The sequence below is a fragment of the Coregonus clupeaformis genome, chromosome 24 (genome assembly GCF_020615455.1).
Source record: "Coregonus clupeaformis isolate EN_2021a chromosome 24, ASM2061545v1, whole genome shotgun sequence".
Lineage (NCBI taxonomy): Eukaryota > Metazoa > Chordata > Actinopteri > Salmoniformes > Salmonidae > Coregonus > Coregonus clupeaformis.
In genome coordinates this window covers 2,426,343-2,446,648 of record NC_059215.1, presented here as the reverse complement: position 1 = coordinate 2,446,648, position 20,306 = coordinate 2,426,343, and the positions used below count along the sequence as shown (strand labels likewise).

The 20,306-nt window shown below is 43.0% G+C and overlaps 1 protein-coding gene across 3 annotated transcripts in view; it reads left to right on the top strand.

Moving 5' to 3' along the window:
* The window catches only part of LOC121537606 (glutamate receptor 4), a 232,430-nt gene that overhangs the window by 104,084 nt on the left and 108,040 nt on the right, over window positions 1-20,306 (top strand). For all 3 annotated transcript variants that reach the window (XM_045206975.1, XM_045206973.1, XM_045206974.1), the window contains exon 3: window positions 11,236-11,475. In XM_045206975.1, the coding sequence (XP_045062910.1) occupies window positions 11,236-11,475 (240 nt within the window). The remainder of the gene's footprint in view (window positions 1-11,235; window positions 11,476-20,306) is intronic.

The following is a 20,306-nucleotide window of genomic DNA, read 5'->3' as shown; positions in this document are numbered from 1 at the left end:
TGGTTAAGGGCTTGTAAGTAAGCATTTTACGGTAAGGTTTACCTGTTGTATTCGGCGCATGTGATAAATACAATTTGATTTGATTTGATTTGACTTGTACTGTATTCAAGTTTAAAAAGGCTTCTAAAGTTTGTAATTTCCACTTTAAATGTCAAGCTTGATTTGCCCTAACTAAAAATGTATCAACCCCTACAGAAATGTCCATTAACTATAATCCACACAATAATTCACATTTCCTGTTATGCAAGGGATTATTTTCCTGCTATGAGAAACTGGTCAAATTACAATCCTACATCTGTATGTGGTATGTGAGACAACAACCATCAGATATATGTGGTCTGAAATGAGTGGTGAATGATGGTGGCTTGTGCTGTGTGGTCAAATCAATATATTGGCGGCTGCAGGGCAGTCAGCAACTATGTTGTGTTAGTTGTAGTGCTCAACACCTGCGGGACACAACACTGTGGAAATGTGTCACCAGTGCTCAGTATTATTCAGTGCTCTAATTATTTAGTGAGAGTGCAGCATGGTAACAATACAATTAAGCTAGGATGTAAGTGTTAGTGGCATTGGTTTAAGGGAAGTAAGTAAGCCTTGTCCATGTGGTCCTCTGTAGCTCAGCTGGTAGAGCACGGCGCTTGTAACGCCAAGGTAGTGGGTTATAGGGAAGGAGCCTATCTCCTGATTCTGTAGCGTGAGGCAGTTTGATGTACAAGTTCACCCCCTGGACAGGATCTAGTCTATTGCAGGACCTTATCCCTAAACCATCTCCTTAATGCTGAGTGCCTAGCAAAGAGGCATCAGGTTCCATTTTTTGTCTCTGACTCAACCAGGGATCAAAACCCCAACCTTCCAATCTCAGGGCAGACAAACTAACCACAAGGCCACTGAGTTGGTACATTGGTTTTAGTGAGGGATTTGCTAAATGTGAGGCAGCTGTGTGTGTGTGTGTGTGTGTGTGTATGTGTGTGTGTGTGTGTGTGTGTGTGTGTGTGTGTGTGTGTGTGTGTGTGTGTGTGTGTGTGTGTGTGTGTGTGTGTGTGTGTGTAGGGCTATGTATGTGTATGTATTTGTACATGGGAGTAAATTCTTCATCAATCTCACCAAAACAGAGCTCAATCAACCTGGACAGGGTGTACCACACACACACACACACACACCCTCCTCACCCCCAAACCCAACCCACCAAGCTCATGCACACACAGACACTCCACACTCTCACACTCTCTCTCACATTGCCCCATTGATTATGTGAGGTGCAGTGTTAGCTGTGGCTGGGGCTGCTGACCTGTTTGTGCAGTGGACTGGAAGGCTGGCGGATGCTGTTTCAGGGTCACTGCTGGTGTGGGATGGTACAAAATGGACATGTCAAACTGGACAGTCTGAGCCCTGTATGTCAGTCAGCAACAACATGTATGACACTGCAGCTTAGACATATAACTATAGACATATACAGTGAGGGAAAAAAGTATTAGATCCCCTGCTGATTTTGTACGTTTAGCCACTGACAAAGACATGATCAGTCTATAATTTTAATGGTAGGTTTATTTGTACAGTGAGAGACAGAATAACAACAACAAAAATCCAGAAAAACGCATGTCAAAAATGTTATAAATTGATTTGCATTTTAATGAGGGAAAGAAGTATTTGACCCCTCTGCAAAACATGACTTAGTACTTGGTGGCAAAACCCTTGTTGGCAATCACAGAGGTCAGACGTTTCTTGTAGTTGGCCACCAGGTTTGCACACATCTCAGTAGGGATTTTGTCCCATTCCTCTTTGCAGATCTTCTCCAAGTCATTAAGGTTTCGAGGCTGACGTTTGACAACTCTAACCTTCAGCTCCCTCCATAGATTTTCTATGGGATTAAGGTCTGGAGACTGACTAGGCCACTCCAGGACCTTAATGTGCTTCTTCTTGAGCCACTCCTTTGTTGCCTTGGCCGTGTGTTTTGGGTCATTGTCATGCTGGAATACCCATCCACGACCCATTTTCAATGCCCTGGCTGAGGGAAGGAGGTTCTCACCCAAGATTTGACGGTACACGTCCCTTTGATGCGGTGAAGTTGTCCTGTCCCCTTAGCAGAAAAACACCCCCAAAGCATAATGTTTCCACCTCCATGTTTGACGGTGGGGATGGTGTTCTTGGGGTCATAGGCAGCATTCCTCCTCCTCCTCCAAACACGGCGAGTTGAGTTGATGCCAAAGAGCTCCATTTTGGTCTCATCTGACCACAACACTTTCACCCAGTTCTCCTCTGAATCATTCAGATGTTCATTGGCAAACTTCAGACGAGCATGTATATGTGCTTTCTTGAGCAGGGGGACCTTGCGGGCGCTGCAGGATTTCAGTCCTTCACGGCGTAGTGTGTTACCAATTGTTTTCTTGGTGACTATGGTCCCAGCTGCCTTGAGATCATTGACAAGATCATCCCGTGTTGTTCTGGGCTGATTCCTCACCGTTCTCATGATCATTGCAACTCCACGATGTGAGATCTTGCATGGAGCCCCAGGCCGAGTTCTTTTGTGTTTCTTCCATTTGCGAATAATCGTACCAACTGTTGTCACCTTCTCACCAAGCTGCTTGGCGATGGTCTTGTAGCCCATTCCAGCCTTGTGTAGGTCTACAATCTTGTCCCTGACATCCTTGGAGAGCTCTTTGGTCTTGGCCATGGTGGAGAGTTTGGAATCTGATTGATTGATTGCTTCCGTGGACAGGTGTCTTTTATACAGGTAACAAGCTGAGATTAGGAGCACTCCCTTTAAGAGTGTGCTCCTAATCTCAGCTCGTTACCTATATAAAAGACACCTGGGAGCCAGAAATCTTTCTGATTGAGAGGGGGTCAAATACTTATTTCCCTCATTAAAATGCAAATCAATTTATAACATTTTTGACATGCGTTTTTCTGGATATTTTTGTTGTTATTCTGTTCAAATAAACCTACCATTAAAATTATAGACTGATCATTTCTTTGTCAGTGGGCAAACTTACAAAATCAACAGAGGATCAAATACTTTTTTCCCTCACTGTAACTGCAACTAATATATACAGCTGAAGTCGGAAGTTTACATACACTTAGGTTGGAGTCATTAAAACTTGTTTTTCAACCACTCCACAAATTTCTTGTTAACAAACTATAGTTTTGGCAAGTTGGTTAGGACATCCACTTTGTGCATGACACAAGTAGTTTTTCCAACAACTGTTTATAGACAGATTATTTCACTTATAATTCACTGTATCACAATTCCAGTGGGTCAGAAGTTTACATACACTAAGTTGACTGTGCCTTTAAACAGCTTGGAAAATTCCAGAAAATGATATCATGGCTTTAGAAGCTTCTGATAGGCTAATTCACATTAATTGGAGGTGTACCAGTGGATGTATTTTAAGGCCTACCTTGAAACTCAGTGCCTCTTTGCTTGACATCATGGGAAAATCAAAAGAAATCAGCAAAGACCTCAGAAAAAATATCGTAGACCTCCACAAGTCTGGTTCATCCTTGGGAGCAATTTCCAAACGCCTGAAGGTACCACATTCATCTGTACAAACAATAGTACACAAGTATAAACACCATGGGACCACGCAGCCGTCATAGCGCTCAGGAAGGAGGCGCGTTCTGTCTCCTAGAGATGAACGTACTTTGGTGCGAAAATAGCAAATAAATCCCAGAACAACAGCAAAGGACCTTGTGAAGATGCTGGAGGAAACAGGTACAAAAGTATCTATATCCACAGTAAAACGAATCCTATATCGACATAACCTGAAAGGCCGCTCAGCAAGGAAGAAGCCACTGCTCCAAAACCGCCATAATAAAGCCATACTATGGTTTGCAACTGCACATGGGGACAAAGATCGTACTTTTTTGAGAAATGTCCTCTGGTCTGATGAAACAAAAATAGAACTGTTTGGCCATAATGGCCATCGTTATGTTTGGAGGAAAAAGGGACATGCTTGCAAGCTGAAGAACACCATCCCAACCGTGAAGCACGGGGGTGGCAGCAACATGCTGTGGGGGTGCTTTGCTGCAGGAGGGACTGGTGCACTTCACAAAATAGATGGCATCATGAGGAAGGAAAAGTATGTGGATATATTGAAGCAACATCTCAAGACATCAGTCAGGAAGTTAAAGCTTGGTCGCAAATGTGTCTTCCAAATGGACAATGACCCCAAGCATACTTCGAAAGTTGTGGCAAAATGGCTTAAGGACAACAAAGTCAAGGTATTGGAGTGCCATCACAAAGCCATGACCTCAATCCTATAGAAAATGTGTGGGAAGAACTGAAAAAGCGTGTGCGAGCAAGGAGGCCTACAAACCTGACTCAGTTACACCAGCTCTGTCAGGAGGAATGGGCCAAAATTCACCCAACTTATTGTGGGAAGCTTGTGGAAGGCTACCCGAAACGTTTGACCCAAGTTAAACAACTTAAAGGCAATGCTACCAAATACTAATTAAGCTTCTGACCCACTGGGAATGTGATGAAAGAAATAAAAGCTGAAATAAATAATTCTCTCTACTATTATTATGACATTTCACATTCTTAAAATAAAGTGGTGATCCTAACTGACTTAAGACAGGGAATATTTACTAGGATTAAATGTCTGGAATTGTGAAAAACTGAGTTTAAATGTATTTGGCTAAGGTGTATGTAAACTTCCGACATCAACTGTATATACAGTACCAGTCAAAAGTTTGGATGCACCTACTTATTTTTACTATTTTCTACATTGTAGAATAATAGTGAAGACATCAAAACTATGAAATAACACATATGGAATCATGCAGTAACCAAAAAAGTGTTAAGCAAATTAAAATATATTTTAGATTTTAGATTCTTCGAAGTAGCCAATCTTTGCCTTGATGACAGCTTTGCACACTCTGGTATTCTCTCAACCAGCTTCATGAGGAATGCTTTTCCAACCGTCTTGAAGGAGTTCCCACATATGCTGAGCACTTGTTGGCTGCTTTTCCTTCACTCTGCGGTCCAACTCATCCCAAACCATCCCAATTGGGCTGATGTTGGGTGATTGTGGAGACCAGGTCATCTGATACACTCCATCACTCTCCTTCTTGGTCAAATAGTCCTTAAACAGCCTGGAGGTGTGTTGGGTCAATGTCCTGTTGAAAAACAAATGATAGTCCCACTAAGCGCAAACCAGATGGGGTGGTGTATCGCTGCAGAATGCTGTGGTAGCCATGCAGGTTAAGTGTGCCTTGAATTCTTAATAAATCACAGAGAGTGTTACCATCAAAGCAGCCCCACACCATCACACCTCCTCCTCCGTGTTTCACGGTGGGAAACACACATGCGGAGATCATCCGTTCACTTGCTCTGCGTCTCACAAAGACATGGCGGTTGGAACCAAATATCTCAAATTTGGACTCCAGACCAAAGGACACATTTCTACTGGTCTAATGTCCATTGCTCGTGTTTCTTGGCCCAAGCTAGTCTCTTCTTCTTATTGGTGTCCTTTAGGAGTGGTTTATTATCAGCAATTCAACCATGAAGGCCTGATTCACACTGTCTCCTCTGAACAGTTGATGTTGAGATGTGTCTGTTACTTGAACTATGTGAAGCATTTGTATGGGCTGCAATTTCTGAGGCTGGTAACTCTAATGAACTTATCCTCTGCAGCAGAGGTAACTCTGGGTCTTCCTTTCCTGTGTTGGTCCTCATGAGAGCCAGTTTCATCATAGCGCTTGATGGTTTTTGCGACTGCACTTGTAGAAACTTTCATAGATCTTGAAATTTTCCGGACTGACTGACCTTCATGTCTTAAAGTAATGATGGACTGTCATTTCTTTTTGCTTATTTTAGTTGTTCTTGCCATAATATGGACTTGGTCTTTTACCAAATAGGGCTATTGTCTGTATACCACCCCTACCTTGTCACAACACAACTGATTGGCTCAAACGCATTAAGAAGGAAAGAAATTCCACAAATTAACTTTGAAGAACTTGTTAATTGAAATGCATTCCAGGTGACCATCTCATCAAGCTGGTTGAGAGAATGCCAAGAGTGTGCAAAGCTGTCATCAAGGCAAAGGGTTGTAATTTTGAGAATCTCAAATATAAAATATATTTTGATTTGTTTAACACTTTTTTGGTTACTACATGATTCGATATGTGTTATTTCATAGTTTTGATGTCTTCACTATTATTCTACAATGTGAAAAATTGTTTAAATAAAGAAAAACCCTTGAATTAGTAGGTGTGTCCAAAGTTTTGACTGGTAGTGTATATACACTACCGTTCAAAAGTTCGGGGTCACTTAGAAATGTCCTTGTTTTCGAAAGAAAATAAAGAAAATGGTCTATTAAAATAACATCATATTGATCAGAAATACAGTGTAGACATTGTTAATGTTGTAAATGGCTATTGTAGCTGGATTCTTAATGGAATATCTACATAGGCATACAGAGGCCCATTATCAGCAACCATCAGTCCTGTGTTCCAATGGCACGTTGTGTTTGCTAATCCAAGTTTATCATTTTAAAAGGCTAATTGATCATTAGAAAACCCTTTTGCAATTATGTTAGCACAGCTGAAAACTGTTGTGCTGATTAAAGAAGCCTTCTTGAGACTAGTTGAGTATCTGTAGCATCAGCAATTGTGGGTTCGATTACAGGCTCAAAATGGCCAGAAACAAATAACTTTCTTCTGAAACTCGTCAGTCTATTCTTGTTCTGACAAATGAAGGCTATTCCATGAGAGAAATTGCCAAGAAACTGCAGTTCTCGTACAACGCTGCGTACTACTCCCTTCACAGAACAGCGCAAACTGGCTCTAACCAGAATAGAAAAAGGAGTGGGAGGCCCCGGTGCAAAACTGAGCAAGAGGACAAATACATTAGAGTGTCTAGTTTGAGAAACAGATGCCTTACAGGTCCTCAACTGGCAGCTTCATTAAATAGTACCCGACAAAACACCAGTCTCAACGTCAACAGTGAAGAGGCGACTCCGGGATGCTGACCTTCTAGGCAGAGTTGCAAAGAAAAAGCCATATCTCAGACTGGCCAATAAAAATAAAAGATTAAGATGGGCAAAAGAACACAGACACTGGACAGAGGAAGATTGGAAAAAAGTGTTATGGACAGACGAATTGAAGTTTGAGGTGTTCGGATCACAAAGAAGAACATTTGTGAGACGCAGACCAAATGAAAAGATGCTGGAGGAGTGCTTGATGCCATCTGTCAATCATGGTGGAGGCAATGTAATGGTCTGGGGGTGCTTTGGTGGTGGTAAAGTGGGAGATTTGTACAGGGTAAAAGGGATCTTGAAGAAGTAAGGCTATCACTCCATTTTGCAACGCCATGCCATACCCTGTGGACGGCGCTTAATTGGAGCCAATTTCCTCCTACAACAGGACAATGACCCAAAGCACAGCTCCAAACTATGCAATAACTATTTAGGGAAGAAGCAGTCAGCTGGTATTCTGTCTATAATGGAGTGGCCAGTACAGTCACCGGATCTCAACTCTATTGAGTTGTTGTGGGAGCAGCTTGACCGTATGGTACGTAAGAAGTACCCATCAAGCCAATCCAACTTGTGGGAGGTGCTTCTGGAAGAATGGGTGAAATCTCTTCAGATTACCTCAACAAATTGACAACTAGAATGCCAAAGGTCTGCAAGGCTGTAATTGCTGCAAATGGAGGATTCTTTGACGAAAGCAAAGTTTGAAGGACACAATTATTATTTCAATTAACAATCATTATTTCTAACCTTGTCATTGACTATATTTCCTATTCATTTTGCTATATTTCTTATTCAAACTAATTTCATGTATGTTTTCATTGAAAACAAGGACATTTCTAAGTAACCCCAAACTTTTGGAAGGTACTGTATATGGAGAGTGTGGAGTGGAGTGTTCTGCCTCCACTGTATACTCTCCCAGGGTTGGTTTGATTTAGCCCCTTTAAAGAGGTCAGTCTGATGGTGTGTGTGTGTGCTCGCTAGTGTGTGTTTTTGTTAGTGTTTCTCTCTAAAGTGAAGTTGATTGCTGTAAACACCCCCCTCTGCTTTGTTACACTTCCCCTTTTCCCTCCTTCTTGCCCCTCTCCCCCTCTTCCTCTCTCTTTCTCCAGAGCTTGTCTGGGCTGTGTAGTCAATGTCCTTTTCTTCGGGCAGACAAAAGGAAAGAAACAGCACTAGAGAGAGAGGGGGGTGAGGGGGAGAGGGGGAAAACAGAATGCAGATTGAGCCTTCCCTGTTCATTGTTTTCCACACAGTCCTCTCCTTTTAGGGTCTTCTTGTGTGTGTGTTCTGTGTGCTAGTGTGTTTGTTGTTTGTGTGTGTGTGCTCTCTCCCTCTGTGTGTGTATGTTTCACACTGGCTTCCTTTCATTGAATTCATTGCAGCCCAGTCTAGTTATAAACCAATGGCCACAGGGACAGAAAGCTCTGTTTATACGGCATCCAAAGGTACCACATACCTCACAGGAATACAGAGAGATCTCTACCTAAAGGCATATCACTCATCTCGCTCCATAGCCAATGTGGTCTGTGTCCCAATTGGCACCCTGTTCCCTTTGTAGCGCTACGTTTGACCAGAGAATAGGGTGCCATTTGGCACGCAGACGTGGAGTTCTGCTATAATGAGACGATGGTGGCTGTGTGTGTGTGTTGTGTGAGATGTTGTTGATATTGTAGCTTGTCTGTTTTTATTGGAAATAACTGAACGTCAGTCAGCAACAACATGTATGTCACTGCAGCTTAGACATATAACTATAGACATATAACTATAGACATATAACAGTAGAGAGAGGGGGGAAAGACAGAGAAAGAGGGGGAGAGAGAGAATGAAAGAATAGACAGAGAGACAGCATGATGAATGATATACAGTATTTATGTTCGCAAAGTGCTAAGCTCTGCTGGGCATGTGGCCACGAATTGGACTGTTTTAGAATGGATTTATGTGTTATTTGTCGGAGTGCGTCGGTGTGAGTGTGTGTGTTGGTATGTGTGTGTGACAGAGAGAGAGGGTGTGTGCATTTATGTCCGTCTATTTGTGCGTGTGTGTGTGCGTGTGTGTGTGTGCGTGTGTGTGTCTCCTATGACAGAACAGCAGTCATAAGTATTTCCAGCCTTTGGTCTCCTCCTTGGTTCAGTGGAGGCCTCACTACCCCCTCTACCCCTGGGATTACTGTACCTTCCCCTTACACACACACACACACACACACACACACACACACACACACACACACACACACACACACACATACACACATATACACGCACACACATCCAGGAGCCAGTCCTAACCCATCTCTCCTACCTTCTCCACCCTAGCTTAACTCCTGTGTGCGCTCCATAATGTGTAGACGGTAGCAGGTGCATTCACGGTGAAGATATGTTAACCACATGTGCATTGTTAGTCTCGTATCACTCATAGTACGCTAATATCCTAAACAGACATTTACAGAAGCAAAACATACAAGTACAATAAAGCAAACTGGAAGTAAGTGGAATGCATTGTATAATGTATGATACGGTGACATAATGTTACACGACCAGTGATGTAATGGTAATAAAATCTGTGGGTAAACGCTGATCGCCGTTCGCAGTGTGTAAAGTAAAGCTCCCTATACTTTCCGCAAAAGGTAGATAAATGCTAGCGCAAAACAAAAAAGGTACGCATATGCTGTTTAGGTGTGTTTACCCTCCACCTCACCTCTGGATACAACACACAACGCTACATGATGAAGTGCTAGGATACGATTTGATGTAACATAACACAATGCGCTGGCACAGTGTGTGTGGGTGCTCAATTACTCCTAAATGACTGTGACAACAAAGCCTTAATGTTGCGCAAATCACTCTCTGCTTCAGGAGAGATGGAGAACGAGAGTTACACGAGAGTTACGAGACAGTAGTGGTTTGTTTTAACATGTTCGCTTCTAGTGTGTTGACACATCTACACGTCGTTGTTGTGTCTAATGGTGTGAAGAACAAATGGAGGAAGAAACTCAGAAGGCATCAAAGCCTGGGTTTTCTTTCTCTCACTCTCTCGCTCTTTCTATCTCACTTTCTCTCTGTCCCTCTCTCTCCCTCTCCTCTCTATCTTCTCATTCAGCCCTAGGCATTCACAAGCTGTAAAGAGAGGGACTCCCAACAACACTGTAACACTGTGAAACAAAAAGGCTGTCAAACCCGGCGTAGCAACAATAAAACAACCACAAAACAATGGAACAGTTCAAACACTTTGAACATACTTTTTCACCATGTGCCGTTCTTTCATTTAGGCACTCGCCGTATGCGAGGAAGTCAGCGTAACCGCCCATTATGGTGTGTTTTTTAAGCACACACAAACACACACACACACACACGCCACACACCACACACCACAAAGCACAAGCAATTATAGCACCTGAAGGCGCCTTAAGCAGAAACTCTGCAGTGTGTATGTAAAGACTTAACACATAGCTTTTCATATTAAAGCTGGTGTGTTGTTTGTCTCCTACAGGTCATATCTTATCACAATACCCGTTAGTTTATTTGCAGAGAAAGAGAGCGAGAAAGAGAGAGAGGTGGGGGGGAAAGGGAAGAGGAAGAGCGAGAGAGAGAGAGAGAGAGAGAGAGAGAGAGAGAGAGAGAGAGAGAGAGAGGGAGAGTGTGAGAGAGAGAGAGAGAGAGAGAGAGAGAGAGAGAGAGAGAGAGAGATAGAGAGAGAGATAGAGAGAGAGAGAGAGAGAGAGAGAGAGAGAGAGAGAGAGAGAGAGAGAGAGAGAGAGAGAGAGAGAGAGAGAGAGAGAGAGAGAGAGAAATGATGTAGAGAGACTCGTTAAACTAGATGCTATTGCTTCCCGGTGTCGTTATTTCATTTAGATGGGGAAGAAAATCATGTTTTAAAATGGAAACATTAGAGGAAATTTGATATTTTGTGGATGTTTTGGGTAGTTGTTATTCCATAGGCAATAAAGGGCTACTCTTGAAGGGATTTGAATGGGTTGGTGAACTATCTGCAATCTGCAATGTCTCTCTCTCTCTCTCTCTCTCTCTCTCTCTCTCTCTCTCTCTCTCTCTCTCTCTCTCTCTCTCTCTCTCTCTCTCTCTCTCTCTCTCTCTCTCTCTCTCTCTCTCTCTCTCTCTTTACCTACCACAGTCTGCTCTCTGTACTCGCTGGCTATTCTTACATACACTCTACCATGTTTCTCTTGAAGAGATTCAAATGGTTAGTAAACTAATTTAGTAACTAACTTATCTCTCTTTCTCTCTTCCCCCCTTCCCTACCTCCTCCTCAGTCTGCTCGCAGTACTCGCGGGGTGTATTCGCCATCTTTGGCCTGTACGACAAGCGCTCGGTGCACACGCTGACATCATTCTGCGGGGCGCTGCACATCTCCCTCATCACGCCCAGCTTCCCCACTGAGGGAGAGAGCCAGTTCACGCTGCAGCTTCGGCCCTCCATCCGAGGAGCGCTGCTCTCGTTGCTCGACCACTACGACTGGAACAAGTTTGTCTTCCTCTACGATACGGACCGGGGTAAGTACTTAAATAGAATCAGGAAGTCGTTCCACTATGTATGATTATATCATACAACTGAATTTACCTTTTAGTTTGTCACTGACAGTGGTAAGTCCTTGTAATGATACGTAATAATTTATTGGATTTATACACTGATTGTACAAAACAGTACAAACACTGCTCTTTCCACGACATAGACTGACCAGGTGAATCCAGGTGAAAGCTATGATCCCTTATTGATGTCACCTGTTAAATCCACTTCAATCAGTGTAGATGAAGGGGAGGAGACAGGTAAAAGAAGGGCATGGACAATTGAGACATGGATTGTGTATATGTGCCATTCAGAGGGTGAATGGGCAAGACAAAAGATTTAAGTGAGTTTGAACAGGGTATGGTAGTAGGTGCCAAGCGCACCGGTTTAAGTGTGTCAAGAACTGCAACGCTGCTGGGTTTTTCACGCTCAACAGTTTCCTGTCTGTATCAAGAATGATCCACCACCCAAAGGACATCCAGCCAACTTGACACAACTGAAGCATTGGGGTCAACATGGGTCAGCATCCCTGTGGAACGCTTTTCGACACCTTGTAGAGTCCATGCCCCAACGAATTGAGACTGTTCTGAGGGGGTGCAACTCAATATTAGGAAGTTGTTCCTAATGTTTTGTACACTCAGTGTATAGTGCTTCAAAGCTTTTCCAGTAGCTCAAAGTGCTTTACATAGTAAATGTGGAGATGGAAATTATATTTACATGTCACAGGTGTGTATGTTGATGTCGTGACCGTGGGGGGGGGGGCTCATTAAATGGGCTTGCGGGCCGGATTTGCCACGGGCGCCGGGAGTTGCAGGTCTCTGTCTCATAGGCACTTGTAAATCTGAAAAGAGGGAATAGATATTGAATAGGTGCAATTCAGAGGCCAAGGTAAAGTTACAACCATATTACTTATAGCGGTCCAATTCTTTCAGATTCTCACACCGTAATGGCTAGAGGTATTTTTCTGGACAGGGCCTTCGGAAGGAGAAATGGAGGCTGTGCTTATATTGATAAGAAGGGGGTTATAATAGACTTAGAGACTTAGAGAGTGAATAACAGCACTTAAGTTGTCACATAGCTGCTCATTCCTAAGAGTCAGTGGATGAGGTGCCTTTACTTACATTGGAGGCGTGGGTTTGAATGCCATTTCTGACCCCATGGGTGTTTCTCAATATGCGTACTACCGTACTCCACACTCTCCTGAACGCATAAAACATTACATTTGAGAAGCACTCGCACTCCCCCTACTGTATTACCTCACATGCTGCACCTCCCCATTCACTGAACCTTCTTCCAGCCAGGACAATGGTAATAGAGACTAAACAAGATATACACAAAGCAAAACGTTTTACTTCAGAATTATCAGCTAGCAAATTTGAATCGTAATAGTCTAGCTAGTTAAACGGCCAAATTACCTTAAACTAATGTTATGCCAGGTAGATGTCAACTCTTCGGGGGTAGCTAGCTACCAATTCTTAAAGGCTAGCTAGATAGCCAGTTAGCCCTATTGCCTTACTATGGGCTTGCAATCTACACACAGTGGTTACTGTAGGCAGGTAAACATGCCAAAATTAACACAGAATGTATTTATTAACGTTTTCAAGACACAATATTGTATTCAGGCAACATATGAGATGTGAATGGGCAACATTTCATTCCAAAGTTAGAGTTTATTTTCTCTTGCTTCAGCTCAAATAATGGCCGCTATTGATTTGCGTCGTTTTTTACTTGGTTGCGTCATATTTCTGTCCATACTTTTTATTGAAGCTTGCTTCGATGCATCGAAATGTGTACAAGCGGAGTACGGAGCCGAGAAGTGCCCTACATGCTCCATTTCGCATACTTTGATTTGGACTCATGCTCCAACCCTCCCGTGCTCCGGATTGTGTGCTCGGAGCACGATAGTATGCATATTGAGAAACACCCCATGTTATGTTTGTTCCTTGTTGAATGACAAACTGGGGCGTAGGTTTAGCTACTTTTAATAACAAGATGATTGAGCTAGCTAACTACATCAGTGTGTAGCTATGCATGGCATTCTAACAACCTATTTGTGCAGGGTGCATTGCATTGTGGGAACTGTAGTCTTTATTATTAACACATAACAACACAGTGACAAGTGCCACCTCTGTGTGGGACTCCAGCCAGCTGCAGTAACTGTACAGTAGTAGTGTGTTAGGAGCTGGGGCCAACACACAGCAAGGGCTTTGCTTTACAGGCCTTGGTGTAAGTGTGAGCACTCATATGGTTAGCTCCAGAGGTCATATATATTACAATGATCAAATATGTATCTGATCTGCATTTAGTCATTAATAATGTGTCAGTGTAATGTGTATCTATGGCCCTTTGCATTCAGGACATCAACTACAGTCCTTAGAAATAGAATGTCTAGAATGGGAAATTATGGGTAATTATGGTCCAGACCCTGCATTGTCTACTCTGATCTATCTCAATTACACCTGCTCTATGTGGAAACCCAAACAGTGGAAGTGTGAATGGATGCTGTCCTAAAATAATGGTTGTCTGTGCTATTTGGTGGACAGGTATGTCTTGGGGCCAAAGGGGGCTACAGACCAAATCTACCAATCAATAGGCAAGTGCAGCGATGTCGGGTACAGGGAGGTGTCCTGTCAGGGAAATGGAACAGGGAACCAATCTGGGGGGTAATGAAAGAAAGGAAAGGATCTGTTCCAAATGGTACCCTATTCCCTATTTAGTGCACTACTTTTGACCAGAGCCATATTGGATGCAAATGGAACCTGGCCAAAAGTATAAAGGGAATAGGGTGCCATTTGGAATGCAAACAAAGTGAGAAAATCGGAGATGACGGGTATTCTCCATGGACGGCAGGGTCTTTCCAGGAAGCCGCTACCGTGGCTGTAGTATTAATAGAAAATAGTTTCTTATTTTTTCTCTCTCTCTCTTTCTCTCTCGCTCGCTCTCTCTCTCTCTCTCTCTCTCTCTCTCTCTCTCTCTCTCTCTCTCTCTCTCTCTCTCTCTCTCTCTCTCTCTCTCTCTCTCTCTCTCTCATTTCAATTCAATTTAAGGGGCTTTATTGGCATGGGAAACATATGTTAACATTGCCAAAGCAAGTGATATAGATAATAAACAAAAGGGAAATAAACAATAAAAAATGTACAGTAAACATTACACTCACAAAAGTTCAAAAAGAATAAAGACATTTCAAATGTCATTATGTCTATATACAGTGTTGTAATGATGTGCAAATAGTTAAAGTACAAAAGGGAAAATAAATAAACATAAATATAGGTTGTATTTACAATAGTGTTTGTTCATCACTGGTTGCCCTTTTCTTGTGGCAACAGGTCACAAATCTTGCTGCTGTGATTGCACACTGTGGTATTTCACATAATAGATATGGGAGTTTATCAAAATTGGATTTGTTTTCAAATTCTTTGTGGGTCTGTGTAATCTGAGGGAAATATGTGTCTCTAATATGGTCATACATTTGGCAGGAGGATAGGAAGTGCAGCTCAGTTTCCACCTCATTATGTGGGCAGTGTGCCACTGTGTACTCTCTGTTTAGGGCCAAATAGCATTCTAGTTTGCTCTGTTTTTTTGTAAATTCTTTCCAATGTGTCAAGTAATTATCTTTTTGTTTCTCAAGATTTGGTTGTGTCTAATTGTGTTGCTGTCCTGGGGATCTGTGGGGTCTGTTTGTGTTTGTGAACAGAGCCCCAGGACCAGCTTCCTTAGGGGGCTCTTCTCCAGGTTCATTTATCTGTAGGTGATGGCTTTATTATGGATGGTTTGCGAATCGATTCCTTTTAGGTGGTTGTAGAATTTAACGGCTCTTTTCTGGATTTTGATAATTAATGGTGCTCTGCATGCATTATTTGGTGTTTTACGTTGTACACAGAGGATATTTTTGCTGAATTCTGCATGCAGAGTCTCAATTTGGTGTTTGTCCCGTTTTGTGAATTCTTGGTTGGTGAGTGGACCCCAGACCTCACAACCATTAAGGGCAATGGGTTCTATAACTGATTCAAGTATTTTGAATCAGTTGAATTTCATGTTCCTTTTGATGGCTTAGAAGGCCCTTCTTGCCTTGTCTCTCAGATCGTTCACAGCTTTGTAGAATTTATATTCGTGGTCCTGGCAACTGGACCTTTTTTGGAACACCATTATTTTTGTCTTACTGAGATTTACTGTCAGGGCCCAGGTCTGACAGAATCTGTGCAGAAGATCTAGGTGCTGCTGTAGGCCCTCCTTGGTTGGGGACAGAAGCACCAGATCATCAGCAAACAGTAGACATTTGACTTCAGATTCTAGTAGGGTGAGGCTGGGTGCTGCAGACTGTTCTAGTGCCCTCGCCAATTTGTTGATGTATGTTGAAGAGGGTGGGGCTTAAGCTGCATCCCTGTCTCACCCCCCGGCCCTGTGGAAAGAAATGGGTGTGTTTTTTGCCAATTTTAACCGCACACCTGTTGTTTGTGTACATGGGTTTTATAATGTCATATGTTTTTCCCCCAACACCACTTTCCATCAATTTGTATAGCAGGCCCTCATGCCAAATTGAGTCTAAAGCTTTTCTGAAATCAACGAAGCATGACAAGACTTTGCCTTTGTTTTGATTTGTTTGTTTGTCAATTAGGGTGTGAAGGGTCAATATGTGGTCTGTCGTATGGTAATTTGGTAAAAATAAAATTTGACGTTTGCTTAGTACATTGTTTTCGCTGAGGAAATGTACTAGTCTGCTGTTAATGTTAATGCAGAGGATTTTCCCAAGGTTGCTGTTGACGCACATCCCACGGTTATTGGGGTCAAATTTGTCTCCACTTTTGTGGATTGGGGTGATCAGTCCTTGGTTCCAAATATTGGGGAATATGCCAGAGCTGAGGATGATGTTAAAGAGTTTAAGTATAGCCAATTGGAATATGTAGTCTGTATATTTTATAATTTCATTTAGGATACCATCAACCCCACAGGCCTTTTTGGGTTGGAGGGTTTGTATTTTGTCCTGTCATTCATTCAATGTAATTTGAGAATCCAGTGGGTTCTGGTAGTCTTTAATAGTTGATTCTAAGATTTGTATTTGATAATGTCTATGTTTTTGCTGTTTGTTCTTTGTTATAAAGCCAAAGAGATTGGAGAAGTGGTTTATCCATACATCTCCGTTTTGGATAGATAACTTTTCGTGTTGTTGTTTGTTTAGAGTTTTCCAATTTTCCCAGAAGTGGTTAGATTCTATGGATTCTTCAATTACATTGAGCTGATTTCTCACATGCTGTTCCTTCTTTTTAAGTAGTGCATTTCTGTATTGTTTTAGTGATTCACCATAGTGAAGTCGTAGGCTCAGGTTTTCTGGATCTCTATGTTTTTGATTGGATAGGTTTCTCAACTTCTTTCTTAGGTTTTTGCATTCTTCATCAAACCATTTGTCGTGGTTGTTAATTGTCTTAGGTTGTCTGCTTGAATTTTGTTGATTTGATAGGGAAGCTGAGAGGTCAAATATACTGTTTAGGTTTTCTACTGCCAAGTTTACGCCTTCACTATTACAGTGAAATATTTTGTCCAGGAAATTGTCTAGAAGGGATTGAATTTGTTTTTGCCTAATTGTTTTTTGGTAGATTTCCACACTACTTTCCTTCCATCTATAGCATTTCCTAATATTATTCAGTTCCTTTGGCTTTGATGCCTCATGATTGAGCATAGCTCTGTTCAAGTACAGTCGTGAGAATGACACAAATATTTATTCTGTCTGCACTAAATATTAAGTCTGCTGCCTCAGTTTTATGATGGCAATTTGCATATACTCCAGAATGTTATGAAGAGTGATCAGATGAATTGCAATTAATTGCAAAGTCCCTCTTTGCCATGAAAATGAACTTAACCCCAAAAAACATTTCCACTGCATTTCAGCCCTGCCACAAAAGGTCCAGCTGACATCATGTCAGTGATTCTCTCATTAACACAGGTGAGAGTGTTGACAAGGACAAGGCTGGAGATCACTCTGTCATGCTGATTGAGCTAGAATAACAGACTGGAAGCTTTAAAAGGAGGGTGGTGCTTGAAATCATTATTATTCCTCTGTTAACCATGGTTACCTGCAAGGAAACACGTGCCATCATCATTGCTTTGCACAAAAAGGGCTTCACAGACAAGGATATTGCTGCTAGTAAGATTGCACCTAAATCAACTATTTATCAGATCGTCAAGAACTTCAAGGAGAGAGGTTCAATTGTTGTGAAGAAGGCTTCAGGGTGCCCAAAAAAGTCCAGCAAGTGCCAGGACTATCTCCTAAAGTTGATTAAGCTGCAGGATCGGGGCACCAACAGTGCAGAGCTTGCTCAGGAATGGCAGCAGGCAGGTGTGAGTGCATCTGCACGCACAGTGAGGCGAAGACTTTTGGAGGATGGCCTGGTGTCAAGAAGGGCAGCGAGGAAGCCACTTCTCTCCAGGAAAAACATCAGGGACAGACTGATATTCTGCAAAAGGTACAGGGATTGGAATGCTGAGGACTGGGGAAAAGTCATTTTCTCTGATGAATCCCCTTCCCGATTGTTTGGGGCATTCGGAAAAAAGCTTGTCCGGAGAAGACAAGGTGAGCACTACCATCAGTCCTGTGTCATGCCAACAGTAAAGCATCCTGAGACCATTTATATGTGGGGTTGCTTCTCAGCCAAGGGAGTGGGCTCACTCACAATTTTTCCTAAGAACACAGCCATGAATAAAGAATGGTACCAACACATCCTCAGAGAGCAACTTCTCCCAACCATCCAAGAACAATGCCTTTTCCAGCATGATGGAGCACCTTGCCATAAGGCAAAAGTGATAACTAAGTGGCTCGGGGAACAAAACATTGACATTTTGGGTCCATGACCAGGAAACTCCCCAGACCTTAATCCCATTGAGAACTTGTGGTCAATCCTCAAGAGGCGGGTGGACAAACAAAAACCCACAACTTCGGACAGGATGTGGCCCAGAAGTTAATTGACAGCATGCCAGGGTGGATTGCAGAGGTCTTGAAAAAGAAGGGTCAACACTGCAAATATTGACTCTTTGCATAAACTTAATGTAATTGTTAATAAAAGCTTTTGACACATTTATGGAATGCTTGTAATTATACTTCAGTATACCATAGTAACATCTGACAAAAATATCTAAAAACACTGAAGCAGCTAACTTTGTGAAGACCAATACTTGTGTGTGATTTTGCTGTGATCTGATAGGGGTGTCAGTGGACTGATTATGAACGCTCTAAGACGACTCTGGGTTGTGGTCAATGATAAAGTAGTCTACAGTACTACTGCCAAGAGATGAGCTATAGGTGTACCTATCGTAGGAGTCCCCTCGAAGCCTACCATTGACTATGTACATTCCCACCGTCCGACAGAACTGCAGGAGTTGTGACCCGTTTTTGTTGGTTATGTTGTCGTAGTTGTGTCTAGGGGGGCATATGGGGGAGGGAATGCTGTCACCTCCAGGTAGATGTTTGTCCCCCTGTGTGCTGAGGGTGTCAGGTTCTTGTCCAGTTCTGGCATTTAGGTCGCCACAGACTAGTACATGTCCCTGGGCCTGGAAATTGTTGATCTCACCCTCTAGGATGGAGAAGCTGTCATCGTTATGTATGGGGATTCCATTGGGGGGATATAGGTAGCACACATGAGGACATTTTTCTCTGTTGAGATAATTTCCTTATTAATTTCTAGCCAGATGTAAAATGTTCCTGTTTTGACTAATTTAATAGAGTGGGTTAGATCTGCTCTATACCAAATGAACATACCCCCTGTTTCACAGCTGGTAGTATGGTGGATGGGACTACCAGCTCTCTGTAACCTAGAGGGCAACCAGTGGGTCCATCTCCTTTATACCATGTTTCTTGTAGGATGACAATGTCTGTATTTCCAATTTCTTTGATGAAGTCTGGTGTTTAGGCCAAAGGCAGATTACCTCAGACCTTGTATATTCCAGGAGGAGATAGTAAAAGCTTTGTGTTCCATAGTGTCTAGTGTTGTTTTTGTGTGGTTTAGGCCCGGACCATCACAGTAGGTGTGAGCAGAGCATGTTGAGCATCTGATACATACCTCTTAGGTCGCAGGATGGTGCTTGTGCGGGTGTAATAGTGGGGGTTGGGCCTGTTGCTCTGCTCACGGCATGTTGAGGTCCTTGCCGCAGGGGCATGGAGTGGGTAGAAGGGGCATAGGTCTGATATGGGAGGGCCTAAATAGGGTGTGACCAGGATTTGCTTGGAGTGGTCTTAGCTGGTTGGGGTGTGTCTGGTGATGCTGTGGTCTGGGTGTAGGTCCTCTTGGCGTGGGTTCTCTCGGTGCAGGTCCTTCAGGAGGGGGTCTTGCAGGTCTGGGAGGGTGTCTCGCTGGTCTGGGCGAGGTGTCCGTTGCTCTGTTACTCCTGTGTGAGGTGCTGGGTCTACTGTTTAGGGTGACGTCCTTCGGGGTCCTGGCAAAAGTTGGGATTGCTGCCTTGTGGAGGTGGACCTGGTCGTAAAGGCTGTTCAAGTCCAGGGTGGAGTGGTGGGCCAGGTAGACATTAGGTTTTGAGGCACAGTCTCACGAAATGCTTGCATTCACCTGCTATATGGTGGCAGGGTGAAAGTATTTTTGTGCTAGCAGGGTGGAGACAACAACTTGTGCATTGGGGAAAGCGGAATAAGCTTATTCAATCATTCCCTTGAGTGCTGTGGCCACCCTTTCCTGCTGGGCCCTCAGGTCATTTGTGCCTGTGTGAATTATGATGTGGCTAGGGGACCCTAGTCTGTCCTCTGACAACAGCTCCAGGGCATGCCTAGTGTTTGGGCACTTTGTGTTTGGGAAAAAGTTTATCCACTTGAATGTAT